Source organism: Enhydra lutris, unplaced genomic scaffold (assembly GCF_002288905.1).
Source record: "Enhydra lutris kenyoni isolate GAN:26980312 unplaced genomic scaffold, ASM228890v2 scaffoldscaffold26, whole genome shotgun sequence".
Taxonomy (NCBI): Eukaryota; Metazoa; Chordata; class Mammalia; order Carnivora; family Mustelidae; genus Enhydra; species Enhydra lutris.
The window spans coordinates 22,430,070-22,457,131 of record NW_019154110.1 but is presented as its reverse complement, the minus strand read 5'-3'; the positions used below and the strand labels follow the sequence as shown (position 1 = coordinate 22,457,131).

At 48.7% G+C, this 27,062-nt stretch overlaps 2 protein-coding genes, 1 long non-coding RNA gene and 1 other non-coding gene across 4 annotated transcripts in view; 3 read left to right on the top strand and 1 right to left on the bottom strand.

Moving 5' to 3' along the window:
• The window catches only part of LOC111151756 (beta-1,4-N-acetyl-galactosaminyltransferase 2), a 41,068-nt gene extending 37,440 nt beyond the window's left edge, over positions 1–3,628 (top strand). Inside the window, exons 9-11 of the mRNA XM_022509930.1 lie at positions 597–737; positions 2,715–2,934; positions 3,423–3,628. Coding sequence (XP_022365638.1) covers positions 597–737; positions 2,715–2,934; positions 3,423–3,628 — 567 coding nt within the window. The remainder of the gene's footprint in view (positions 1–596; positions 738–2,714; positions 2,935–3,422) is intronic.
• Positions 3,629–13,070: 9,442 nt separating this feature from the next.
• On the top strand, positions 13,071–13,142 carry TRNAQ-UUG. The gene has a single exon. It is a non-coding gene; the product is annotated as a tRNA-Gln (tRNA).
• A 49-nt stretch (positions 13,143–13,191) lies between these two features.
• LOC111151819 lies at positions 13,192–26,603 on the top strand. The gene is made up of 5 exons (XR_002640884.1): positions 13,192–13,384; positions 21,535–21,751; positions 22,838–22,877; positions 24,017–24,069; positions 26,492–26,603. It is a non-coding gene; the product is annotated as an uncharacterized LOC111151819 (long non-coding RNA).
• On the bottom strand, positions 24,109–26,659 carry LOC111151818 (G protein subunit gamma transducin 2). Its single transcript, XM_022510033.1, has 3 exons — positions 26,603–26,659; positions 25,783–25,888; positions 24,109–25,411 (listed from the first exon to the last, which is right to left on the bottom strand). The coding sequence occupies exons 2-3, from the start codon at positions 25,864–25,866 to the stop codon at positions 25,286–25,288; spliced, it is 210 nt and encodes a 69-aa protein (XP_022365741.1). The 5' UTR covers positions 25,867–25,888; positions 26,603–26,659; the 3' UTR covers positions 24,109–25,285.
• Between the last annotated feature and the right edge of the window lie 403 nt (positions 26,660–27,062).

Here is a 27,062-nt window from a genome sequence, read left to right as displayed (position 1 = left end):
GCACACACACCCTCTTTCCTCCAGGACACACAAGGAAATGGATATTAAACAAACTGTAGCTCCCCACCCTCCATCACCTTCCAGGCACCATCAGGGGAAATGGAAGGAGAGCCACAGAGACTTGGGTGAAAAAGGACTTCCACCCTTCCACACTGGTCCTAGGAGCAAGGGAGAACTTCCTAGTCTTTCCCCGCCTCAGCCTTTGATTCAGGGAGTCACTGTCCTTCCTCCCATGTCTCTGAGACACGAGCTCCCTTGAACTCAGTGGTTTTCAACTGCTGTTTGGGGTGCAGCCTGGCGGTGGGGAATTTATTTTATTTTATTTTTTTCTTTAAAGATTTTATTTATTTGACAGAAGAGAGAGAGAGCTCACAAGTAGGCAGAGAGGCAGGCAGAGAAGAGAGGGAGAAGCAGGCTCCCCGATGAGCAGAGAGCCCAATGCTGGGCTCGATCCATGACCCTGAGATCATGACCTGAGCCGAAGGCAGAGGCTTAACCCACTGAGCCACCCAGGCGTCCCCCCTGGAAAGCTCCCAGGTGATTCTAAAATGTGGCCAGGGATGGCAACCGCTGATCTGACCTCATTCCACCCACAGGGTTGGTTTGCTGGTAGGAACCTGGCCATCTCTCAGGTCACCACCAAATACGTTCTCTGGGTGGATGACGATTTCCTCTTCAACAACGACACCAAGATTGAGGTGCTGGTGGATGTCCTCGAGAAAACAGAATTGGACGTGGTAAGGGAGAGTGGCCAGTTTTACCCCAGTTGCAACCTGTAGAGCTGGTCTGGAGAGGGAAGGGGAAGAGGAGGGGGAGAGGGGAGGGAAGGGGAAGGAGGGGGAGGGTCGGGGGAGGGGCTGGGGCAGGAGAGGAATAAGCCGGCACAGCTCGGTGGGAATCAGGAGCTGTGTGGTTTCGGCTTCTGCCTCCAAATTTTCTTTTCTTTGGGCAAATTACATCGCCCCCATCACATTAACCCTCGTTCTGTCTTTAAAATGGTGTGTTGATGTAAAAAAAAAAAAATGCAAATGGTACAAAGTTCTAAAAAGCACACATCACCCTCATGACATTTAAAAAAGAAGAAAGAAAAGAATGAGAACATCAAAAGTCATTTGCTTCATAGAAAAGAAAAAGGCAGCTATAGTTAATAATAGTGTATTGTATTCTTGAAATCTGTGAAGAGAACAGATCTTCAGTCTTCTGGCCGCGGGCACAATGGTTACAATGCAGGTGATGGATATGGTAATTAGCTTGATTGCGGTGGTTTCGCAATGTCTACACATATCAAAACATCAAACCCTACACCTTAAATATGTAGGATTAAAAATATATGTACAATTTTAATGTGTCAAAGAGAGCTCAATAAAAGCTGTTTCTAAAAAAAAAGAAAAACAGGAAATAGATAAGAAAATCAGTGGCATTGAGATCACAGTTCTCTCTTCCAGGAGGACAGTCCCCAAGACATCTGTATTGACTAAGATGTCTCCTGGCTAGGGGTGCCTGGGTAGCTCAGTCGTTAAAAGTCCGCCTTTGGCTCAGGTCGTGATCCCAGGGTCCTGGGATTGAACCCCACATTGGGCTCCCTGCTCAGTGGGAAGCCTGCTTTTCCCTCTCCCACTCCCCCTGCTTGTGTTCTCTTTCTCGCTGTCTCTGTCAAATAAATAAAACCTTAAAAAAAAACAAACAACAAGAAAAGACCAGGGTATCTCCTGGCTACTCTTCCAGAGAGCCGATCACAGTACATCAGTGGAGTAGAAAGCAGAACTCTTGTCGTGTGAAAATCCAAGCTGGCCCTTAACTTTGCTTCCAGGGTCCTCCTGGACCAGCCTCCTTCCCTCGGTGCTGTGCTGTCCTCACAGTCCTTGGCTGTGTGGCCGGAAGAAAGGGGGAGAAAACATGAAGGACAAGCATTTGCCTTTGCAGAATGTGTGAGAAGTTGCAGACATCCCTTCTAATTCACATCCCTTCAGCCAGGACTTAGACACATGGTCAGACCTCGCAAGGGAAGTGGGGAAGAGTCCGTCTTTACTGGTGTAGCTGGCTCTCTTCATTTAGTCCACTTACAACTCGGAGGGTCTCTTTGCTAAAGAAAGAAGGAAGGAACTAGTGACGGGGGGACTAAGGGCCACCCTAGAGGAATATGAGGGTTCAGGACTCATCCTGTTGTGCTGGGGCTCACACGTAGAAATGCACAGATCTTCCGTGAGCGTGTGGACAGACAGCTCAGGGAGGAGAGCCAGGAGCAGAGGAGTGGGAGGAAGGCAGCTTGAGACACACGCACACGGCTTGTTGCAAGAAGCCCGGCTGTGGGGACTCCACAAAAGGACCCGTGTGCACGCAAGCTGCTGCTTGTTGGCACGCAAACACTGCTCCTCCTCGTGAAAGGGAGTGACCTACCTTCTGGAAAGAGTGAACTTGCTGTCGGGTGAGTGGAGCAGAGTCGTGTGCCCTTTGGACTTGGCGCTTTCTGCTCTTACCAAGGAGATTTTCTGCGGTGAGCAGGATAAAAAGATCAAGGGACCCAGCCGTGGTGTTTGAAAGACTGTGGCCGCAACAGCAACAAGAGAGTATCCAAGGAGTAGTATGGAGGGTAGATACAGAACAGGTGTGATTCTTGTTGTAACTCAGGTTCATTCCAGGAAGGCTTCCTGGCAGAGGCAACGTGGATATCAAGTCTATGTTCTCTAACATGCGTTTCTCTGCCCACCGGTTAGGTAGGTGGCAGTGTACTTGGAAATGTGTTCCAGTTTAAGCTGTTGCTGGAGAAGAGTCAGAATGGGGACTGTCTTCACCGGAGGCCAGGCTCTTTCGGACCCCTGGATGGCTTCCCCCACTGCGTGGTGACCAGTGGCGTTGTCAACTTCTTCCTGGCCCACACGGAGCGGCTCCAGAGAGTTGGCTTCGACCCCCGCCTACAGCGGGTGGCTCACTCAGGTGGGGACAAGCTGAGTGGGGAAGGTGCTCGCCCATGGACTAACCTCAGGCGTTTGTCCTTTCCAAGAGCCGCGAGTCACTGATCATGGTCGTTGCCGGCAACAGTGGGCTCTTCTCCCTTTCCCCCAACGAGGGAGCTCAGGGTCTCTCTTGCCTCCCTTCTTCCTCTCACTGTGATTTCTTATCTCCCGTCTGCTGCTCCCATGTGAGACACCCTTCCCCTGCAGCTCTGTCCCCTCCCTCACTCCCCTCTGATTCCCTCAGTTCTGGAGTTTGCTGTTCTGGGTCTCTCTGCCTCTCTGGCCGCACCTCGGAGAAATGTGGTTACTTATTTCCTTCCCACTCATTAGCCTGGGCAGGGGGCTTTGCCTGACGCTCAACTTCCCTGTGGGTACACACCACACCCTTCCCCACCTGCCTCTCCCCCCAGACCTGGAATATGGCCCCGGGGTCTTTGGCTGAAGCTTACGCTCTCCCTCTCTTGGCAGAGTTCTTTATTGACGGGCTCGGGAGCTTGCTCGTGGGATCATGTCCAGAAGTGATCATAGGTCACCAGGCCAGGTCTCCAGTGACCGACCGGGAGCTGGCCGCACTGGAGAAGACCTACAGCACATTCCGGACCAACACCAAGGAACAGGTCCAGTTCAAGCTGGCACTCCATTACTTCAAGAACCATCTCCAGTGCTCTTCATGAAGGCTCCTGGGCATCGGAAAAGCTCTAGGCTTACTGGGGTTGGGTACCTAAGACAGTGGAACTGGGGGTGGGACACCTGATGAGACAAGGCTGTTGAGGACAAGCCAGTGGGTGGGGCAGGGGGGTGGGGCTCAGTTACTACAAATACCCATCAGAGGCTCATTAGAAATGGACCAGTCCCTGAGAAAGGCAACAGAAGCCCATCGTTATTTGTATGATGCAGTACTGTTTATGGAACACCTGCACATCCCCTATTGGATCTCCTGCAAAAGAGTAGAGTATGGGTTGGCTCCCTTAGTCATTCCTTAGGAATGGCTATGGGGTTTTTGAGGGTTATTTGGGAGGGATGATATCGTAGTCCGAAATATCCTCTCTAGGGGCACCTGGGTGGCTCAGTGGGTTAAAGCCTCTGCCTTCGGCTCAGGTCATGATCACAGGGTCCTGGGATCAAGCTCCATATCGGGCTCCCTGCTCAGCTGGAAGCCTGCTTCTCCCTCTCTCACTCCCCCTGCTTGTGTTTCCTATCTCTCTGTGTCTCTCTGTGTCAAATAAATAAATAAAATCTTAAAAAAAAAAATTTGAATTGGGTCTGCAAAGCAAGTCTCTGTGGATGGCTGGACTTCAGACATCACACTCAGGAGCTGACGACGTGTCCCTTACACCATGTGACAGGAGCTGAGACAGCCAGCCTTCAGCCAGGAAAAAAAAAAAAAAAGCAACATATGCACAAAGAGGAGCTGAAACGAGAGCCTCCTGACAGCCTTCTGGTTCTTTCCTGAGGTCTGGCTACAGTCCTGCCCTGGGATTTTGTGAAACACTATACCCTTATAATTCTTCCTTTTTGCTTAACCTAATTTGAGTTGGCTCCTGTTACTTATAACCACAGTGTTCTGAATAATACAACCATTCTGTGTGTCTGCCTGTTTTCAAAACAGAAAAGCGTAACTAAAAAGTTTTCTCCTTGGGTGGTTTGGAAGCAAAAATCAGACAATAAGAGCCACATGGACCTCCGTCCAGTCTTGCATTTCAGACACAAACCCAGCAGCCCGGATCAGACCAACGACAGAGGTTTCCTTCCAGGACACTGCAGGACAGTGAAGTATCACTTCCAGGGAAGTAACACTAAAGGACAGTGAAGTCATCCTTCCTGAGACTCTGGCCAAACCCCAAATTCCAGGACAAGTTGGTGTAAATCATTGTACGGGCCTCCAGGTGGAGCTCGAGCCTGCTCTCACTGTCTCCCCTCCACCGGCTCATTCCACATCCCCTGCTCAGGAAAGGAAAACTGCTTCTGGGACTTTCAGCAAAGAGGGAACTGCAGGCCACCAGGCATGTGTGGGTGTGTCTGTTTCACGTGGCCGGAAGTGGAAATGGGACCGGGATCAGCTTTCTTCTGGATATTCTCTCCTCCACCCGGGAACTGTTAGTTATCTGGATTTATTTATTTATTTGACAGAGAGCACGAGTGGGAGGGGGGCAGAGGGAGATGGAGAAAGAAACTCAAGAGGACTCCGGTGCTGAGCGCATAGCCGGAGGCGGGGCTCGATCTCACGACCCTGAGATCAGGACCTGAACTGAAACCAAGAGTCAGAAGCTTAACTGTGCCACCCAGGTGCCCCTGTTTTTGATTTTTCAATATATATTTTTCAATATATACCGAAAGTATATATAAGCCACTATGAAAAGATTATCTATTAGAATGCTTTTACCTACAAGTACCAGAGACTTGACCCAAGTTTAAACTTGTGAACAGTCTCAGGTGGGATAAAGAGGCAGGGCAGATCACAGGTGTGCTAAGATCAGGAGGAAGATCAGGGATTCCAAGCCTGGCAAGAGGAGGGGGTGCCTTGCTCAGCCCATCTGGCAGTTCCAGGTTCTTCTGTCAAGGAGGGGTGCCCTTGTCCACTATCGTCCATATCCCCATCTGAGTGGTCCTGGGGCAGGGTGACCCTTCTGTGGCCTGTCAAAGCTTTATCTGCCCACTTCCTGTTAGTGCCCTTCACGTGCCCAGGAATGGCCGTGAGATAAAACTCGCTGGAAGTTATCAGTAAGATTTTTAAGGGAATTGAATTGCTAATGAAATTTTGTTAGCAGTTCCTTAAAACTTAAGATGTTTTTCTGTCATTTCCAGTCAATTTCAGAAATCTTCCCTAGACATAGTCTTTGAGACTGGGAAACCCATTCTGGTAACCCCAGGAGGCACCTTGGGTGCCTCCTTTACCCTCTGGCACTCAGTTAAATGGCTTCTGCCTTGAGGCTGTTCAAAACCTTCCTCTGAAGGACAAAGAGACTGTAATCGGCTCTTTGCTCCCAGGCTTTTCCTCTTTGTGCGCAGAAAATAATGAAAACATCACAATGTAAATAGGCTGGTTTTTTTGCTTAACCTGGTCTCCTGCTAAGTCTCCTGTCTCTGTTGGTGCTTTCTCTTGGGGTAGAGAATTAAGCTCTTCTGGACCTGCAAGGCTCCAAATTACAGGACTTCCAGGAAGCTAGGATTGCAAGCCACTCTTAAAGAAACCGTATTACATCTGCTTTAAAACAGGGCACTTTCAGCCTGAAGCTTGTCTTCCTTATAGGACCATCCTAAAGACTACTGCAGGAAATCACTAACATGCCAGCACGCTGATTTTTCCTACCAGTTCTCATTCCTGATATTCTAGAGTCTTGATAGGCACATAGTCTGTTCTGGACACCAGTAAGTTTCAGAATCACCCGTTTCCCAGTTGGTCGCTGTCTCTACCCCATCTCTTCCTCTCAACCGTATATCGAATGACCTTCACAGGAGTCATATCTGAATGCAGCTTTTTCTTTTTTTTTTTAATTTATTTTTATTTACTTTTATTTTTATTTATTTTTCAAAGATTATTTATTTATTTATTTGACCGACAGAGATCACAAGCAGGCAGAGAGAGAGAGGAGGAAGCAGGCTCCCCGCCAAGCAGAAAGCCCGATGCGGGCCTCGATCCCAGGACCCTGGGATCATGACCGGAGCCAAACGCAGAGGCTTTAACCCACTGAGCCAACCAGGCGCCCCTAAAATTTATGTGTAAAGATTTTATTTATTTATTTGACAGAGAGAGAGGGCACAAGCAGGGGGAGCGGCAGACAGAGGGAGAGGGAGAAGCAGGCTCTCCGCAAAGCTGGGAGCCCGACGCGGTGCTCGATCCCAGGACTCTGGGATCATGACCTGAACGAAGGGAGAGGCTTAACCTTCTGGGTCACTCAAGTGACTCTTGGTCAAGAATCAAGAGCTCAAGTCTCTTCTTTTTCTTAATCCTTTGCCTAGATGCTCCAGCCGGCCTCATGCCCTTCAGCCTTCCTGCTCTGGCTTCAAACAAGTCTCCCATACAAAATGTATGTCTCTTATCCCACTTGAAATTTTACCAAGAGATTACCAAAGTTTTAATTATGTAACTGAATAATCTGTTCCTCTCCTATCCCGTGTGCTTGGCAAAGGATCCCAGCTCTCTGCATGCAAGGACACAGAAGGCATGACTCATAAAAGGAAAACAAAAGGATATATTTGATTTGGTTGAAATTAAACTAAAGCCTTCTGCCAATCAAAGGACACTATTAAGAAAGTGAAAAGAAGGGGCGCCTGGGTGGCTCAGTCGTTAAGCATCTGCCTTCAGCTTGGGTCATGTTCCCATGGTCCTGGGATCGAGCCCCGCATCGGACTCCCCGCTGGGCAAGAAGCCTGCTTTCCCTCTCCCACTCCCCCTGCTTGTGTTCCTGTTCTCACTGGCAAATAAATAAATAAAATGTTAAAAAAAGAAAGAAATAAAAGCTACAGACTGGGAAAAGAAAAGATCTGTAATACAAATATTTGGCAAAAGGATGCATATCCCAGATATACAAAGAATTCCTATAAATCAATAAGATAAGGGCAGTTGTTCTAAATGGGCAAAATACTTGAAGAAGCACTTAGAAAAGAAGACATCCAAATGGCTAGGGAGCATGTAAAAGAGAGGTTCAACATCATTAGCTATCAGGGAAATGGTTTGTGCTTACTTTATGTAAATGACATCTCAATAAAATACCATTTAATTAGATTTTTGTTCTATTATGGAACAATCTTCAAGATCCAGTGCTAAGTGAGTAAAACAAAGTGCGGAACAGTGTTTCTACTTTTTTTTTTTTTAAAGACTTTATTTATTTATTTGACAGAGATCACAAGTAAGCAGGGGGGGGGCGGGAAAGCAGGCTCCCTGCTGAGCAGAGAGCCCAATGCAGGACTTGATCCTAGGACCCTGGGATCATGACCTGAGCTGAAGGCAGCGGCTTTAACCCACTGAGCCACCCAGGTGCCCCCAGTGTTTCTACTTTTTTAAAAGAAAAGGAATATGGGGTGCCTGGCTGGCTCAGTGAGTGAAGCATAAGACTCCTGATCTCAGGGTTGTGAGTTCAAGCCCCACGTTGGGCATAAGGCTTACTTTTTAAAAGGTGGAAAAAAGAAAGGAGTATGCATATTCATGTATATTTGTGTAAGGATAAAATATCTCTAGAAGGAGAGCATCAGAAATTGCCTCTGAGAGCAGAAAATTAGAGTCAAGGGGTGCCTGGGTGGCTCTGTCCTTCGGACGTCTGCTCTCAGCTCAGGTCATAATCCTGGGGTCCTAGGATGGAGTCTCACGTTAGGCGCCCTGCCTGCTTCTGCCTCTCTCTCTGCTGCTCCCCCTGCTTGCACTCATTCTCTCTCTCTCTCTCTGTCAAATAAATAAATAAAATCTTTTTTTTTTTTTAAGATTTAAATTTATTTGACAGACAGAGATCATAAGTAGGCAGAGAGAGAGGAGAAAGCAGGCTCTCCACGGAGCAGAGAGCCCGATGCGGGGCTCCATCCCAGGACCCTGGGATCATGACCTGAGCCGAAGGCAGAGGCTTTAACCCACTGAGCCACCCAGGCACCCCATAAACAAAATCTTTTAAAAAATTATAGTCAAGGGGCCCCTGGGTGGCTCAGTGGGTTAAAGCCTCTACCTTCGGCTCAGGTCATGGTCCCAGGGTCCTGGGATGGAGCCCCGCATCGGGCTCTCTGCTGGGCGGGGAGCCTGCTTCCTCCTCTCTCTCTGCCTGCCTCTCTGCCTACTTGTGATCTCTGTCTGTCAAATAAATAAATAAAATCTTTAAAAAAAATTATAGTCCAGAAGTTTTGTTTGTGCATTTCCTTTTATACCTTGTGAATTTTGTATTGTGCTCATGTATTACCCACGTAATACTTTAAACTTTTTAAGGAAAGAAGAAACAAGGTGTTTGTTTTTTTTAAGAAACAAGGTTTTTAAGTAACATGTCATTGTTATATTAAGCACAAAAGCAGAACATAAAATTTTACAATGAAGACTACATAAAAATGGATTTAAAAACAGAAAGTGGAAAAAAAAAATCAAGTGTTAAAGGTGCTTGTTGGGGAGGGCCTGGCTGGTTCAGCCAGAAGAGCGTGGAACTCTTGATTTCAGGTACGTGGGTTGGAGCCCACGTTGGGTGGAGAGATTACTAAAGAAAATAAACTTTTTAAAAAAGTGTTTGTTGGAATTGTAGTTATTTAAAATTCTTTCTGCTGTGCTGTATTTTCTACATTTTCCATAGTAAAAGCTTCACCTTTATAATCTGAAAAGATAAAATAATTATTTTAAGAGGAGAAAGTGAAAACTTTCAAAAAAAGGATAAAATGTAGATGCTGTTTTGTTCAAAGAAAGTAAGCAGCCAGATTGCCCCTTCAGAGCCTCTGTAACGCCAAGCCCAGAGCAGGGGGCAGGGCGGGATGCTCAGAGACGCAGGGTCTCACGTGTCACCTGGCACAAGGTGGCGCTTATGGCTTGTCTGGAATAGCTCGGGCTCCCAAGGCAAAGTAGGGGATTTGTGGCACATGTCGTCTGTCCTGTGTGGCAAAGACACAGAGCAAGGTTGATTCTATTGCAGCTAGCTGTGAGCAGTATCAGCATGGATAAAGGAAACTGACTTGGATTTGACGGTGAACCTGAATTCTTTCCACTTCACTCAAAGCATTACTGTACCTATTGTCCCATTCGCTAACCATTTACAGGCTCACAGGAAACAGGAGAATACCTTGAAACTCCCTAATCCCGGACTTGAGCTGTCTTTTCTTTTTCTTTTTCTTTTTTAAATTTATTTTATTTTATTATTATTATTTTTAAAGATTTTATTTATTTATTTGACAGAGATTACAAGTAGGCAGAGAGGCAGGCAGAGGGAGAGAGAGGAGAAAGCAGGCTCCCTGCTGAGCAGAGAGCCCGATGTGGGACTCGATCCCAGGATCCCGAGATCATGACCTGAGCCGAAGGCAGCGGCTTAACCCACTGAGCCACCCAGGCACCCCCTTTTTCTTTTTTTAAAAGATTTTATTTATTTATTTGACAGAGATCACAAGCAGGCAGAAAAGCAGGCGGGGGGCGGGGAAATGGGCTCCCCATTGAACAGAGAGCTTGATGCAGGGCTCGATCCTAGGACTTTGGGATCATGACCTGAGCCGAAGGCAGAGGCTTCAACCCACTGAGCCACCCAAGCGCCCCTTGAGCTGTCTTTTCTTAACCTCTGACCTCATTAAACTTTCTGGGCCACCCTGTGCCTCTGTTCAGCCCTCAATCCCGGGTGGCACCGCTGAAGCCAGGCAAACCCCGCCTCCCACAGAGCCCAGACTTCCCCACGTGTGAGGAGCCCCCTTGTGGAGGCTGAGGGTCTGTGCTCAGAGCCTTCATGGGATGCCATCTCTGGGGTGTCATGAATTACGGATTTATGTTAAAAGAAACGAGAGATGGGCACGCAGGGGGATTACATATTGTCTCTGTTTTCTCTGTTGTCTCAAATAACCAATGTGATGTTAAAAAGAATGTTCTTGGGGCACCTGGATGGCTCAGTCGTCGGCGTCTGCCTTCAGTTCAGGTCGTGATCCCAGTGTCCTGGGACTGAGCCCCACATCAGGCTCCCTGCTCAGCAGGAAGCTTGCTTCTCCCTCTCCCACTCCCCCACTTGTGTTCCCTCTCTCGCTGTGTCTCTTTCTGTCAAATAAATAAATAAAATCTTAAAAAAAAAAAAAAAGAATGTTCTTTCTCCCTCCTGAGTTCTGGTATGGCACTAGCCACATTTATAAATCAGCCAGTCCTGGGCCTTGACCCCAGAGCAATTCACAGTCCAACCAAAGGGGACATGGGAAGGGAGGAAGGGAGAGACTGAGCCACAGAACACAAACACCTATAACTCCAGCAAGTAATGACAAGAGCTGTCAGGGAGAGGATCCTTCTGCGTAACTTGAGGAATTCATGAGTGGGGATTTCAGTGAAGGGTCTCATTTGGGCGGGTAAGATGTTTCAAGCTGAGAAGATGGAGGCAACCGGAAAGGAAGAACCAGGGAATGGGAGGAGGCAGAAATCTTCCTACTGGACAGAAGGAACTACCTCCTGTACACTTTCAAAGGGCATAATCACAATTCTTTAGGATTTTTACGTAGCTTCTGAAAAATTAATTTCAATACACCTTCACGGGTACAGAGCGCTTGTAAGAAGGAAATAGATGGGAAACGAGAGACTAAAGCCATTTGATATCAAGTCAATTCCATGTTGTTACTCCAGCCTAATGAAGAGACACCCTTATCTCACCATGGGAATGCAATGGGAGTTTGGTTCACTCCTCGAAATGGAAAAGCTTTAATGTTTCTTCTGACAATATACAAGAGTTATCAAATACTTTTTCAAGCAATACAGTAAATCATAAACTGTAAGAAAGGGGCCTCATAAATGTATTTCCCAGGGATATCTGTCCACAGCAGACCTTTTTGGATTTGAGCAAAGCAGGTTTTTTTTTTTTTCTTTTTAAGATTTTATTTATTTGTTTGACAGAGATCACAAGTGCAGGGGCGGGGGAGCAGGCTCCCTGCTGAGCAGAGAGCCCAATGTGGGGCTTGATCGCAGGACCCTGAGATCATGACCTGAGCTGAAGCCTGAGGCTTAACCCACTGAGCCACCCAGGCGCCCCCAAGCAGGTTGTTGACAGAAGAAAAGAAACAGATTCGGGTAATTTAAACAGGAACAGTACTCCTTGGAAGAAAGTCGGATAGCTCACAGCATGAGGGAAAGCAACTCAAGAAAACAGACAAGAACTAAGGGGACCTAAGTAACCAGGAACCCAGCCAAGGTCAGGATCCAGGGCAGTCTGATTAGGACCCAGCTTCTGCTGCCAGTGGAGATGGCACGGCCGCTGTCACTGCCCTTGAGACACTGGGTGTCACAGCTACCACGAGGAGCAGAACAAGTACTAAAATGTCCCCATTTCTGGGCATCAGTCGCTTTGGATTCCAAGTCCAGCTGGCCAGGCTAAAGGACACACAGTCACTCTGCTGTCACCCAGACCCACACCATGTTGGATCCCTCAAGAAAGGCAGCCAGTCAGATGTGATGGGACAAATAAATGACAAATGTCTATTACACATGTATGAAGTTTTTCTGTTTGTAGAAAAGTGGGACTTTATTATGCATACTAACTGGTAAGTAGATTTTTGGTGTTGGTTCCATCTGGGTAGACCTATCGCTCTTTTCATGTCAATACAATAAATCAATGTAGTCCTATACATCAAAATAATGTCAATACAATAAAAACTCATCCCCTAAATTCCTGCACAGTATTAATCATATAGATATTGTCAATATTTACTAAATCGATTTTCGCTTTTATATTCTCTTCTTTACCATTGTGAACATCACCGCTGAGAACATCCTTGAACACTTGGCACTGGTCCTCGTTGTCCTCTAGGATAAAGTTACAAAAGTGAAACTGCTGAGTCAAATCTTATAAAAGGTTAACTGGGCAGTTAACCTGGAAAACCCCAACACGGTCTGATAAGTCCTCCACTCATCAAGACCTACAGGTTGAAATGTACCACCCACCACCATAGTGTCCACCAAGGGTCTACAGAATGTTCTGGGTTTCCGCAGAAAGCCGTGGTTTCAAGTCCCACTAAAGGAACGCGGGCTTTGAACCGCCGTCCTGGCACGTGCCAGCCCACTTCCCTCCCGGCTTGGCCACAGGGGCCACGCAAACAGCGTCTCGTGGAAATAAATAAATAAACGAGTCCGGAGCCCGGCTGCGTGCGCCTCGCCTTCCGCTCCCGGCAGGGGCCGCCGCCGCCGGCCGTCTCCGCCCCCAGCCGCCGCCCTCCCGGCTTCCCCGGGCGCAGGTCAGGACCTCGGGAGAAGAGCAGGAAGAGCGGCGACAAGAGGAGACACCCCGGCACTGGCCACATCGGGGCCGCGGCAGCCCTTGCTGTTTCCGCCCGCCCGAGCGGCCTCGGGTCCAGAGCGCCCAGCCCGGGCCGGGGGAACCGGGCCGCCGCCGCCGCCGCTGCCGCCGCCGCCGCCGCCGCCGCTCTGGAAAGGCTGTTCAGCGCGCCATGTGGCTTGAGGAGCCTCCCGGCCGCCTCAAGCCCCCAGCAGGTCCCATGGTGTAATGGTTAGCACTCTGGACTTTGAATCCAGCGATCCGAGTTCAAATCTCGGTGGGACCTCTTCAAACATTTTGGTTCTACAATTACTGTTTTGAGGACTGCGGGCGGCGGCGGCCACTTCGGGCTGTGCCATTACCCCCGTGACCTAAGGGATCGCGGTTTAGGGTCCCTCCTCCTCTCTCGTTTAGGTCCGGCCTGTGAGTCGCAGTGCGCATGCGTGAGAGTTCGAGCGGAAAAGTGTTGGTGGAGACCGAGAGTGATTTTACCTTGAAAAGGAGGGCGGAGGAAGCCGAGCGAACCCGGTGAGTCTGCTTGGGACCGCGGCCTTCGGGACTCCGACACCTCTCTCCTGCTGCTGGGAGTCCCTTCTTCCTATTGGCTGATGTGCAGAGTGCGATCAGTTATTCCTTTATCAACCGGGAATGAAATGCTGGGCGGAGCCAAAGGGCGCGGGAAACAGTAGGAGGCTGGGGAGAGGGCAGTGTGTTTGGGGAGAGGAGAGTGTGTTTGGGGCCAGTCCGTCTGTGAGTCTAGGCGGTCAGATGGTGAAGTGGGTCTGATTCAGGCAGTAGGCAGTGAAGTTGTCCATGTGGATTCTTAAGGCCATGCCAGCCGGTCAGGGGATCTCCGCACGCGGTTTCTCACCCGGTGGATGGGGTGTTGATCCTTTAGAGGGTAGGAATCTCTATGGGGTTCACCACAGGGCTGAGCACGTCTCCTGGAGAATCTGTCCAGGACTGGTGTTTTAGGTGCTGGCCAGCCGCTCCTGATTTGCAGGCAAGGGTGAGTCTCTGGGATGGAGGGGAAGAGGCGCGCCTGGAGTGCTGTCTTCTTTTGAGTTGTATCTGGGTTTTTTGAGAGCTGTCTGGCCCACTGGGATGAGTGACGAGGGAGCCCATTGACGCATTTGTGATCTCCACACAGGGTGATTGGCACTGTGGCTCTACGTGCCCGCCCCTTGGGAGGATGCCATGGAAACAGGATGCTCGTTCCTCTTTCTCCTGAGCACTCCTTCTCCCCACCCCTCCGCCCTCATACACTGCAAATACGTTTGAATGGATTTGTGTGTATGAAAGATCCCAGCCTCGAAAATACGTAGGCATGAGAGGTGGGAGGGCTTGCTCTACCAGACATTAAAGGTTATTATCAGCTATAAACTATAGCAATTAAGATAGTGTGGTCCTGGTGCAGGAGAGACAAACATGCCAATGGCACATAAGGGGGTGGGCCGGATACAGCCCCACACGTATTTGGACAAATGATTCAGGACAAAGTAGCACAGCAGAGCAGGAGGGGAAAGAATCTACTTTTCAAAAAATTATTCTGGGAGAATTGGGAGTCCAAATGGAAAAGTATGATATCAGATTCCTCCCAATTTACACTAAAGACAGAAATACATTCCATGTGAATCATAGACCTTAACAGGAAGGGAAAAGCAATAAAGCTTTTGGAAGAGAACATAAGAGAATATCTATGACCTCAGGGTAGGGGAAGTCCTCTTAAACAAGATGCAAAAAGTTCTAAAAGCTTAGTCTCCGTCACTATATTAATATGATACTCTGTTCTAAAAGCTTAGTCTCCGTCACTATATTAATATGATACTCTGTTCTTCATATCAAAAAAACCCAGTAAGAAAGTGAAAAGGCAAGCCTCAAAATAAGAAAAGATATTTGTAATGCATGACCGCCAAAGAACTTGTAATAATCAGTAAAAATATAAAATTAAAATTTTTAAAAAATCAGTAAGAATAAAGACAACCTACTAGAAAAATAGCAAATACTTGAACTGGCACTGCACGAAAAAAGGAAATCCCAAATAACTGACATAGGGTCACCTGGTTTGGCTCAGTGGATAGAGCATGCAACTCTTGACCTTGAGGTTGTGAGTCCAAGTCCCAAGTTTGGTGTAGAGATTACTTAAAAGTAAAGTCTTAAGGATCACCTGGGTGGCTTAGTGGGTTAAGGCTCAGGATCTTTGTTTTGGCTCAGTTGGTGATCTCAGGGGTTTTTTTGTTTTGTTTTTTGGGTTTTTTTTTTTTAAAAGATTTTATTTATTTATTTGACAGAGAGAGATCACAAGTAGGCAGAGAGGCAGGCAGAGAGAGAAGAAGGGAAGCAGGCTCCGCACTGAGCAGAGAGCCCAACACAGGGCTCGATCCCAGGACCCTGGGGTCATGACCCGAGCCAAAGGGAGAAGCTTTAACCCACTGAGCCACCCAGGTGCCCCCCTTTTTTAAAATAATTTTTAAATTTTTTTATAAACATATAATGCATTATTAGCCCCAGGGGTACAGGTCTGTGAATCTCCAGGTTTACATACTTCACAGCACTCATCATAGCACATACCCTCCCCAATGTCCATAAGGATCTCAGGGTTTTGAGATGGAACCTCCTATAGGGCTCTGTGCTCAGCAGAGAGTGGGGGGGCATTCCTGCTTGAGTTTCTCTCTGCCCCTCCCCACCATGTGCTCTCTCTCTCTCTGTCAAATAAATAAATAAATAAATAAATAATAAAACCTTTTAAAAAATAATTGATATACATTTGAAAAGATGTAAAGCATCATTAATCATATCAAAATGCAAATTAAAATCTCAATGAAATACCACTATACACTCGCGAATGACAAAGCTGACTCCTTTTAAGAGTAGAGAATAACGTGAACTCTGACGGGAATGTAAACTGGAGAAACTAATTTGATGTTAACTATTGAAACTGAAGATACTCATACCCTATAATCTAGCAATTTCAGTCTTGTACCTATATCCGCAGAAAGGTGGGCATGTATAAGAGTGGTTTTGGCAACACGATAGCCAAAAATGGGAAAGAGTTCAAATGTCCAGCAGTAGAATGGATAAATAATTTATTGTAAGGCCATACGAAAGTATATTATACAGCAACAAAATGGATGAGTCTTCTTTTTAAAAAAGTATTGAGCAAAAGAAGGCAGATACAAAGGAGTAAATAATATATGACTCCATTTATATAAAATTGCTAAACAGGCAAAAATAACTACTGTATATTGTTTAGAACTGTAAACTTAGACGGTACAACTATCAGGCAAAGCAAAAATTCCCATGTGAGTGAGGATATCCAGTATCTCTGGAGAAGAGAGAGGGCCATGACTGGAAAAGGGTCAACAACAGTCTTCTGGGGGTAGTGGTATTATTATTATTTTTTAAAGTAATCTCTATGCCCAGTGCAGGGCTTGAACTCAGGATCCCAAGAGTAAGAGTCATGTGCTCTCTTGACAGAGCCAGCCAGATACCTGGTACTGGTATTATTTTATTTCTTGTCCTGGGTGGAGGTTACGTAGCTTATTCACGACAAAAAGTTGTTAAAATGCACATTATGGTGGGGCGCCTGGGTGCCTCAGTGGGTTAAAGCCTCTGCCTTCGGCTCGGGTCATGATCCCAGAGTCCTGGGATCGAGCCCCGCATCGGGCTGTCTGCTTGGCGGGGAGCCTGCTTCTCCGTCTCTCTCTGCCTGCCTCTCTGCCTACTTGTGATCTCTGTCTGTCAAATAAATAAATAAAATCTTAAAAAAAAAAAAAAGTTTGTCCATAGACTGGGGAGTCAGGATAGAGATCCTCTACCCTGAGCCAGCCCAAGGGCATTCTAAGGATCAGGTTCAATCCTGGGCATTGCAGGAGAACACTGATGAATATCACCCCGTCACTAGCTGTCTGGGTGCATTTGGGTAAGCAATTCGGATGTTCTGAAATCGTAACTATGTGGTGATGGAAAGGTTAACTAAACTTATTGTGGTAATCATTTCACAATTCACATGTAAAACACATCACTTTCTTGTACACCTTAAACTTATATGATCGTACATGTCAATTACATCCCAGTAAATCTGGGAAGAAATATTAGGAGCCTCATTTGTAAAGGAAAAGGGAAACAGCGGTGCCTTTTGCATAGCAGTGGGGGCAGGAACTAGTAAAATCGTAAGCAAAAGTTGTCTTCTCTGCACCTGAGCCAAGATAGGCTCTATAATGGTAACTGCTAGAAAGAATCAGAATAGTGAGGACTACAGAAGCTGAGGCTCCTGAGAAAAGAAACACCTGCTTTTGTGGGGGAGGAAAACAAATCTTGAAGGGTAGCAACAGAGGCAGGGAATGAGAACCTGTGGGTGGAAGTTAGAGCAGCAGTAGGAAGAACTTTCTAACAATTCCTGCTGTCCATTCACAGAACAGGCTGAGGAATTCTGATCATCTCATGCTTGGAAGTCTTCTGGGGGTGCTCGAAGGTCATTGTCACCGAGAGGTGTGGGACGATTTCTAAAGCTTGGTCCCGATCTACTAAATAGATTTCATAACTCACTAACTTCAGTAAAATCACTACATTGATTTCATAATTCTTGTCTCTTAACCCACAGTTAGGAAAACATTTACAAACTTGCCACTCCCACCTCAGCCCACTCCGTCCTTCCCCTCCTAGGTCCAGATTCTCTGAGAGCCTCTCCACATTTCTATCTCTTTCTATCCCTCCTAGCTCAGGAAAGAACCTCTCTCTCCTCCAACAGCCTCCCAAGGCCTTTATTCTCAGAAGGGTTCGCCCAAAGGCAGCAGTTTCCAGAAGGTAGTGTCTGTCCTATGTTGTCATTGACCAGAGTCACCAGGAGAGGGCAGAGGGCCAAGCCACCAGGGAAGCCAGGTCTGTGCCTCGCCTGGCCTCTCTCTCCCTCATGCTTGATTCCCAGAGTTGTCGGTTTATTATCTTCTTTGTCTATTCGTTGGTGCCTGAGATAATGTGTATACAACACTTATCACAATGCCAGACACATACAAAGTCTATAAATTATGGGACACACACAGTCATTTAACATGCACCTGTGCTCAAGGTGCCAGAAATACAAAAATCAAAGACTCGACTTCAGCCTTCAGGGTGCTTGAAATCTGGGCTGATAAAATGAGGACTAAAGTAGGGTGTAGGGGCACCTGGGTGTCTCAGTGGATTAAACCTCTGCCTTCAGCTCCGGTTATGGTCTCAGGGACCTGGGATCGAGCCCCACATCTGGCTCTCTGCTCAGCGGGAAGCCTGCTTCCCCCAGTCTCTCTGCCTGCCTACTTGTGATCTCTCTCTCTGTCAAATGAATGAATGAAATCTTTAAAAAATTTTTTAAAAAAAAGTAGGGTCTGCGTGGTAGGTGTGTCCAAGAAGAAATAAATCTGTAGGTCTTGTCTGTTAATGGTTTAATAATAATAAAGTAGTGTGTAAGATGAAAAGCAGTAGGCGGGGGAGTACGGGGGACACACTAGGGACTCGGAAGACAGAGGGGCCAAGGGCATGTTGAGAAACCACTTCAGAGTTGCCTCCCCCACCTCCTCTTCTAATCCTCAGAGATCAGGGAGGAGGGCAGGGAAATAGGTGATCAGGGTGTTATTTTGAACCTCGCCTTGAACTCTGCTCCTCAGTAAGCATCCTGCCTCCTCCATCAGGCTGGAGCCTCTGCCTCCCTACACAGGACCAGATATGGAATATGGGGGACCCCGAGCAAACTGAGAAGGTGGGGCTCCTGTTCAAAAATCATTCAGAATTTCAAGCAAAGTGCACACCTGGGCGGCTCAGTGGTTAAGCCTCTGCCTTCGGCTCAGGTTATGATCTCCGGGTCCTGGGATTGAGCCCAGCATCAGGCTCCCTGCTCAGCGGGGAGTCTGCTTCTCCCTCTCTCTCTGCCTCTCCCCACACCGCTCTTGCCCCATTCTCTCTCTCTCTCTCAAATGAATAAAATCTTTTTAAAAAATTAAGAATAAAATAAAATCTTATAAATAAAACATTTTTAAAAAAGAATAAATAAAATCTTAAAAAAATTTTTCAAGGAAAGTGTTACACCAAGCACGGGGCCCTTCTCAGTAGGAGGCCCTATGGGACAGCACAGGTTGAAAGCACCCATAAAAACTGGTCTTGTTCCCAGGCCCCAAGCTCAGGTAGGGAATTGGAGTAGGGGCAGGCCAGTGGGGGGCTTGGACTGATTTTCCTAGAGGCCCTGAGATCAGGGTTGGGTAATATCCTCTGCCTAAAGCACCAAGATCCTAAGCAGCCTATTCCCCTCCCCACCCCCAACTCCTCCAGGTGCAAGGATAACACACGGAAGACGGGGGTGGGGGTGGGGGGATGGAGGGTTGGGGGTGCTGGGCTGCCTGATCCACTAAGAAGGATTTCTAGCTGTGGCCAGCCCCGAGCCCTAGGTGCTGAGCCCTGAATTAACCAGACAGCGGTTCCCTTCTTCCCCTCCTTTCCTTCTGAGGCCCGGGGATCCCACCCAGGGACTCTGGTGAATATGGAGCATGGAAGGAAGGTGACAGAATTTAAAAACGATTCAGCTGTTTGTTAGTTGACTGGGAAATCAAGAGTCCTTTTCCTGACTTAGCATCACTTTATCGCTCAGAATCATTAGAATTTCGATGGCCCGGTCTCTGCTTAGCCTCCTCACACCATGACCCTCCCTACTTGTTCCTTTCCATGGCCCATCCTTCTCCACTTAATCCTGAGTCCCTGATTGTTCTCCAAGCTCCACTGCTGGGCTCTCCGCATGCTGCCCCACACGGTCGGTCATCCTTCTCGGACTCACCTCCTTCCGTATTACCAGATGTCACCTCCAGTGGTTTCAGCAGGGCAAAAGGGGAGGGAGGAGAAGCCAAGGGGAAATCACGGAGAATCATCTGGTGAGAAAGGCCTTCGGATGAGTGACACCACCATTCCCTCAGTCATCCCAGACAGAAACTTGAAGTCATGTGTGATATTTCCTTCCCATCCTGCCAACATTCAAGCAATCTCTAAGCCCTGAAAATGTTACCTCTTAATTATCTCTCCAACTCATCACCTCCTCTCCATCCTGACTCCACTTCCCCAACTCAGGCCCTGATCACGTCTGAATGTCTGCATCCCGGTGATTCCCCTTTCTCTGGGAACTGCCCTTCTCAGGGTGACCTAAAAGTCAGCAGGGAAGGGAATTCCTTCCTCTCTGATCCTGGAAAGCAATTCAGCTTCTGGTCAGATGATCAAGGTCTTAGAGGCCAACCGAAGGACTGGAAGAGACAAGGACATCTGGGGAGAGCTATGTGGCTGGTCCCCTTAGGGTGAGTTCAGAGACTGAAAACATTCAAGTGTCATGAACAGGTTTACCAGAAGGCTGCCCCTGCAGAAGAAGTTCTTTTTTTTTTTTTTTTCTTAAAGATTTATTTATTTATTTGACAGACAGAGATCACAAGTAGGCAGAGAGGCAGGCAGAGAGAGAGAGAGGGGGAAGCAGGGTCCCTGCTGAGCAGAGAGCCCCATGCGGGGCTCGATCCCAGGACTCTGGGATCATAACCCGAGCTGAAGGCAGAGGCTTTAACCCACTGAGCCACTCAGGCGCCCCAGCAAAAGTTCTTGATAAAACCTGGACAAGGGGACCCCTGGGCTGACTGGCAGTCATGAAACAAAGCAGCAGAGAGGCGGAGACAGGTTCTGCACAAGCGGGACAGTCAGGGCTTTCTTGACACGCCTGTCAGTGAGCCGGTGATGTGACAACCCTGAGCCCCTCATGCAATCCAGACCTCAAGGACAACCAGCCAGTTCTCTGGTGGCAGATCAATAGAGGGGACAGAGTCACTGGAGTAGGGATTTCCTCAGGATTCAGATTTGTATTCCTTGTCATGTTTCTGTCAGTGCTACTGTCTATGGACTTACGAAATGTCTTCTAGGTGGCCATGGTGTCCTAGACGTACTAACTCCACATAGAAGCCCTTCCCTGGGGACACCTGGGTGGCTCAGTCAGTTGAGCGTCTTACTTTGGCTTAGGTCATGGGTCACGATCTCAGGGTCCTGGGATTGGGCCCTGTGTGGTGGTCCCTGCTGAGCGTGGGGCTCCCCTCTGAGTGCGGGACTCCCCACTCAGCTTGTCTCTCTGCCCCTCCCCCTTCTTGTTCTCTCTCAAAGAAATAAAATCTTTTTTTTTAAGATTTTATATATTTATTTTTTAATTTTTTAAGACTTTATGTATTTATTATTTTTTAAATTTAATTTATTTATTTGACAGAGACAGACAGAGACACAAGCAAGGGGAGCGGCAAGCAGAAGGAGAGGGAGAAGCAGGCTCCCGGCTGAGCAGGGAGCTCGATGTGGGGCTCGATCCCAGGACCGCAGGATCATGACCTGAGCTGAAGGCAGATGCTTAACCGACTGATCCACCCAGGCGCCCAAACAAAATCTTTTTTTAAAAAAGAAGCCCTCCCTGAAAAATAAGTAAGACACTAAGTGGAATGTGGGTCCTAGAACAGAACAATGATGCCTAGTGAAAACATGAGGGAAATCCAAGTTGCAGTCTGGACTTGAGTTCCTGGTATCAGCCCAATGTTAATTTCCTCGCCTTACTACAAGGATGTGGTTTTATGAAACATTAACATCGGGGGAAGCTGGGTGAGAGGGATACGGGAACCCCCTGTCCTAGCTTTGCAACTTCTCTGTAGATCTAAGGCAAGAGGTCAGTGCTGATGGGATTTGCTGACCTCACCATGAGTCCATCATCTGGGAGCCGCTGACGAAGGACTGGCCCGGCCAAGCCCCAGTGGGGTGCCGACTAGGAAACACTTTGCAAAGATGAGGGGCTGTTGTCCAAGTGAAGCTGCTGCGTGCTCCGTGCTCCATAGCGAAACACGAACAACACATGGTGCTTCTCTTTGTCAGGTATGAACCCCCCGGATCTCTGGAACAGGGGTGGGGCCGGGCGGCTTAGATGACACCTGGGACCTGCTCTCAGCATCATAACTGGGGCCGCTGAATTGGCTCCTGCACAGGGCTGGGCACCCAGGGAGGGAATGTGGCCCCCTGGGGCCATGATAATTCCTCTGGGGCAGAAGCTCAGGTTGCCTTCAGCCATTTGAGGCTCCTTTGGGCACGAGCGAAACAGAAGAGGGGTTCAGGGTGTTGGGCTGATGACTGACTTTGGGGCTTAGGGGTCCTGCGACTGTTACCCACTTTGGGGTGGACGGAAAGGGTATGGGAGGAGCCAACAGAACGCCCAGAGCATCTCTGGGCACCGTGCACTGAGAAAAGGCAAGCAGAAGCTGTTCCTGTAAGCAGAGCCCCATCCAGGGTTCAGACCCCTCAGGAATAATGGTGTCCCCACAGGGTCAAGGGGTCCCAACAGTGCGATACCACCTGGAGGGAGCAGAACAAGGACTGGTAGGTGGGAGGAGGAAGGAAGCGGTAGTCTTGTGGCCTGTAGCCCACACCTGCTTTTCCTTTTTTTTTTTTTTTTAAGATTTTTATTATTTGTGAGAGAGAGAGAGAGAAAGAGTGCACGAGGACAAGCAGGGAAAGCGGCAGTGGCAGTTCCTGGCTGGGTAAGGAGCCCCATGCAGGACTTGATCCCAGGATCCTAGGATCATGACCTGAGCCGCTAAGGCAGACGCTTAACCCACTGAGCCACCCAGGCATCCCCTGGTTTTCCTTTCTTACAGCTAGAGCCATATGGAATGTTTACTATTTTATTTTTCAAAGGTTTTATTTATTTATTTGACAGAGAGCACAAGCAGGGGGAGAAGCAGCAGGCGGGGAGGGAGAGACAGACTCCTTGCTGAGCAGGGAGCCAGATGAGGGCTTGATTCCAAGACCCTGAGATCAGGACCTGAACTGAAAGCAGAAACTTAAGCGACTAAGCGACTGAGCCACCCAGGTGCCCCACCCTTCCATCTTTAAAAAAAAAAAAAAAAAAAAGAATTACTGTATTTAAATCTTCTCTTTCTCATTCCTCTTCTTTTCCCTCTCAAGTATAATGAAATTGGCTGAACCTATTTGAGGTTGCAGAAAGGTGAGTTGAGGGTCAGGATGGAATTTTTGGGAGGGAGTTGGGAAAGGAGCGGACACTTCCCCGGAGAGCCTGGATTCTGACCAGTGGCCCATGACCTCCCCAGCAGGCCCAGGGCATGCCCTTGGGCTGGGGCCTGCTGAGCTGGGCGAGTTTGCCGCTCTAGGGGGATCACAGTATTATGTTTAGTTTCACACACTTGCCATCTATCTAATCATCTCCCAAGCCAGAAGCTCATCATCCCTGACAACTCCCCTCTCCCTCACCCATTACTCAGTGAGATGTCAACATCTGAAAACTTCATTTCCCAAAGAACTCCTCACCCCATCTTCTGATCCAGACTTAAGACGGCCTCCCCCAAGCTAATGATCATCTCCTTAATTGTCTCTCTGCCTCCATTCTTTCTCCTTTTAATCTCCTCAAAAGCCAGTTTCCTTCTAGAATGCAAACATTGCCAACTGACTCCTAGCAGATGAAGGGGGATGACAGAAGACCCCTGTGCTTAACTCCAACCCCACCTTCTCTAGCAAGGATCTAGATCTGGCCCTCCAAAGATCTAGGTCTCTCCCTGGACAGTCCACTCTAACCTGGTTGGTGTTTGATTTCAAACCCTGGTTCCTACATCTTTCCCTCCTCCTATCTATACCTCTGTTGATATGACCACTTTAACCAGATTTGCCACACATCCATCCATTTACAACTTCAGTGTTTAGGATTTGGCTCTGGATATCACCTCCTTCTAGAGGCTTTTACTGGTTCTCCCTCCCAGGATGCAACTCACCCATCTGGTTGGTCGCCCTCCTCTCCCCCCCCAGTCTTTGCCCTGAAAGCATTGTATCATGTGAGTCCTTCTGACTTGGTTTTTGAATGTAGGTGAGGTTTGGTGGGCTGAGGTCCGGAGCCAACGACCAAGAAAGAAATCTTGAGACGTCTTTGGTGCAAAATGGTGGTTTTATTAAAGCACGGGGACAGGGCCCGTGGGCAGAAAGAGCTTCTGGCCCAGGGTTGTGAGGGGTGGCGGGACTTGGGAACTGGGGGTAAGGAAAAAACAAGGTTTTCAAAAGAATTTTTGTGTGCTAGAGAGGACCTACAAGATATGGGAGGCCTTGCCATTGTCAGGTAAATGTTGTTTTTCCCTCTAGGAAAGCATTGACAGTAAGACAGTTGGAGTTTCCTTCTGGAAGTTAGGTTTTTGGTAAGAATGCTTTTTTTTTTTTTTTTTTTTTTTTAACCACTGGTAAATCGCTAAGATATTTGTAAACCAAGGGAGACTCCTATCTTGCAGGGCTGTGATCCCTAAGAAGGTAACTATTTGTTTTTCCTTTCCTTTGCTTTAGGGCAGCGGGAATGTCACACAGATCCCACCTGGGGGAGGGCGGTGCGGGGTTACGGGGTGTCAGCTTATGCCCTGTTCTCAGCTTGCCCTTGCCTTCTGCGTCCTCATCACTTCTGTGGTTCCATAAGACTATAATCTCCTTGCTGACAAGGCCCAGGAATCCGTGTCCTCCTTAGCCAGGAGCCAGCCTCCCTCCTGCTCATCAAATCCTGTCCCTTGGCCGCTTCATGCCTGTCGCAGCAGGTGGAGAACTCAGTTCTTAACTGAGTTCACGGGGGTCCTTTAAGGCTTCGCGCATCTCCCTCTTGGGCCTCTGTGTGCCCCGTTCCTCCCCACGGCCCGCTGGCCTGCAACAGTTCCCTCGGACCTTGCCCATGGCCCTGGGTGTCTGTCTGCCGTGTGGCCCACGCCACTGATGGTCCTTTCTGCACAGAAGCGCTTACTGACCTCACTGCCAACTCTGTTCCCGCCGTGTCAGCACTGCTACTCTGCCCTCCCCAGTGCCCAGCACGGAACAGACACCCCACAACATTAAATAAAACATTAAAACATTTGTGACCTCATGACGTCACAAACTCTTTTTGTCCTCAGGCCCTCTGGGGCGATCTAAGTGACTAGGAAGAAGACCACAGGGTTAGACATAAGATGGGGAAGAAGGGCCCCCCGACTCTGGCCCTCCACCAAACGACTATGAATAGGAATGCTGGTTCCTAGGAAGAGAGTGGCGGGAAAGACGGGAGGACTATAGGGAGGGGTCAGCGTCTCTAAGGATGCTGTCTGGGGTCCCAGGGCGTGGCGGGCTCTTCGCACCCCACCATGGAATGTGCCACGACTGCTGAGCCAGAGTAGCTGTCCTCGAGAGCCTCCAAGGGGAGCCCGCAGTGACCCAGGTGTGGGGGTGGAGAGCTAAGGGCAGGAGTGGGGCAAGGCTCCCCAGTGCATGGGCTGGGGGTCTCCTCCTGCTGTGGCCGAGAGAGGGTGGAGAGTGTCCCCCCACCCCTGGGACCCTGGGTTCCTGGGGAAGAGCGGGGTTGAGCAGGGACAGACGGTCGGGGTGGAGCGGCCTCCAGGGGCCTCAGCTTAGGGTGCAGCCACCTTTCTCCTTGAAGGGATTCTTGTCCTCAGGGATGCCTTTGAGGAGAGGGTCGTTTCCTGCTTCAGCCTCCACGTAATCCTTGATTTCCTTTCCCGTCTTGGAAATCTGTGAGAAAACAAAGGTTCCAGCCCTAGTTCATCTGTGGGCATCCATGATTTGCTCGGTGCAAGAAAACAGGTCCTGGACTGGGTGAGGACGGAGGCTGGAGAGGAGAGAGAGAGGCAGGCGGTGGGTGGGGGATGAGGTCTCACCTCCAAGGGGCGCTGGGCTGGGCACACTGTGGGGCTCGCTCCTGGCACCCCCGCGGGGCTCAACCCCAGCCTCCCTCTGCGGCCTCCCCTGGCCCAGAGGCAAACCTCCCTCTCCTGCCACTTGTGCTGCTCTCTCCAGCAGCCTCCCTCCCCCTTGGGGCTCCAGCTCTGTGAGGACCCCGATGTGATGGAGAACAGGGGCAGGGAAGGGAAGAGGAGGCTCACCAGACTCCTTGGGTTCTTGACTTCCTTCCTCAGCTGTTCTACCTCCATCTTCAGGAGCTCCTTCTCGCTGAGCTCCTGGGCCATCCGGCTCCAGAGAGACCTGCTTCTGGAAAGGATCCCGCATCTGGGATGGCAAATGCCCTGGGCTCCCCTGGGCTCCCTCCCGCACACTCCACACCTCAGCTTCCACCCACTTCCCTGCGCAGCCCCTCACTTCACACCACCATGAGACCCGGCTCTGGAGGAGAGGATGCCCCCAGTCTGATGGGGGAGGCACAGACTCTGCCCTCGGAGTAGTCTCTGTCTAGGGATGAAACAGGAATCAGTGTGGAGAAGAAAGAGAAAAGAAGTCTCTTTCAGTGAATAAGATTCGGGAAGCCAGGTTATTGTTCCACATAATGGCACATGTAGAAGTTTTCAGGAAACAGCAGATCCTGTCAAGGGAGAGTGTACCCTAGTGGTTAAGAGAAAGGCTCTGGAGCCGTCAGATTCCACTTCTGATCCTGGTTCTGGCCCCTTCCAAGCTGTGAGGCTTAGGCAAGTCACTCAGCCTCCTTGAGTCTTAGTGTCTTTGTCTGTAAAATGGGTATAATAACAGTACCTACTTTGTGTGATTTTTGTGAGTCCTAAGAAAATCATGCATATAAAATACTTTAACCCTCTGTATGGCACATAATGAATAATAATAATATTATTTTTATTGTTACAGTTATTATCATCATCATCATGAGGACAAGGTTATCTGGAAGGCCTGCCGGCTGCCCGATTTTAATAATTCTGAGACTAAATCCCAACCCAGTGCAACCTCAGCCCCTCTCACCTGCCAAGAAAGAGTTTGCACTTCAAGTCACTGGTCCCCGACTCAGGCAAGATGATGTCTGAGCTTCCCAGCTCCTCAGCTTCTGAAAGTCTTCAGATAAAGCAGATGGTTTAAAAGCCAAAATCTCTGATGCCTAAGCTGATCATGGGCTCAAGGTTCTAAGCCCATCCGCTGGCCTGAGCCTCCAAGTCCCCACTGCCACTGGAGCAGATACCCTGCCCCCTACACCTGGCTCGCTCCTTTTGAGACCCCTCTGGCTTCTAGCCAGTTCTCACCCTCAACCTGACACGCTCCCCTCCCCGTGCCTTGTCTCCCAAGCCCTCCCCTCTGCTACCTCTGAGCCTGCGCTGAGACCGTTCTCCGTGAAGCAAGTCCTAGACCAGCTCCTAACTTCCCTCAACCAAGAAGCCTTGGTATCTCCCACTGAAACCCCGTGATTACACCTTCCAAGCTTCTCCTA

What these genes read in the sequence shown, in the direction of transcription:
- LOC111151818 (XM_022510033.1), bottom strand. Translation starts at nt 25,866, where the DNA reads ATGGCCCAGGAGCTCAGCGAGAAGGAGCTCCTGAAGATGGAGGTAGAA. An exon ending in TCAAGAACCCAAGGAGTCTG is followed by an intron (nt 25,412 to 25,782) that starts GTGAGCCTCCTC and finishes GTTTTCTCACAG; the next exon opens with ATTTCCAAGACGGGAAAGGA.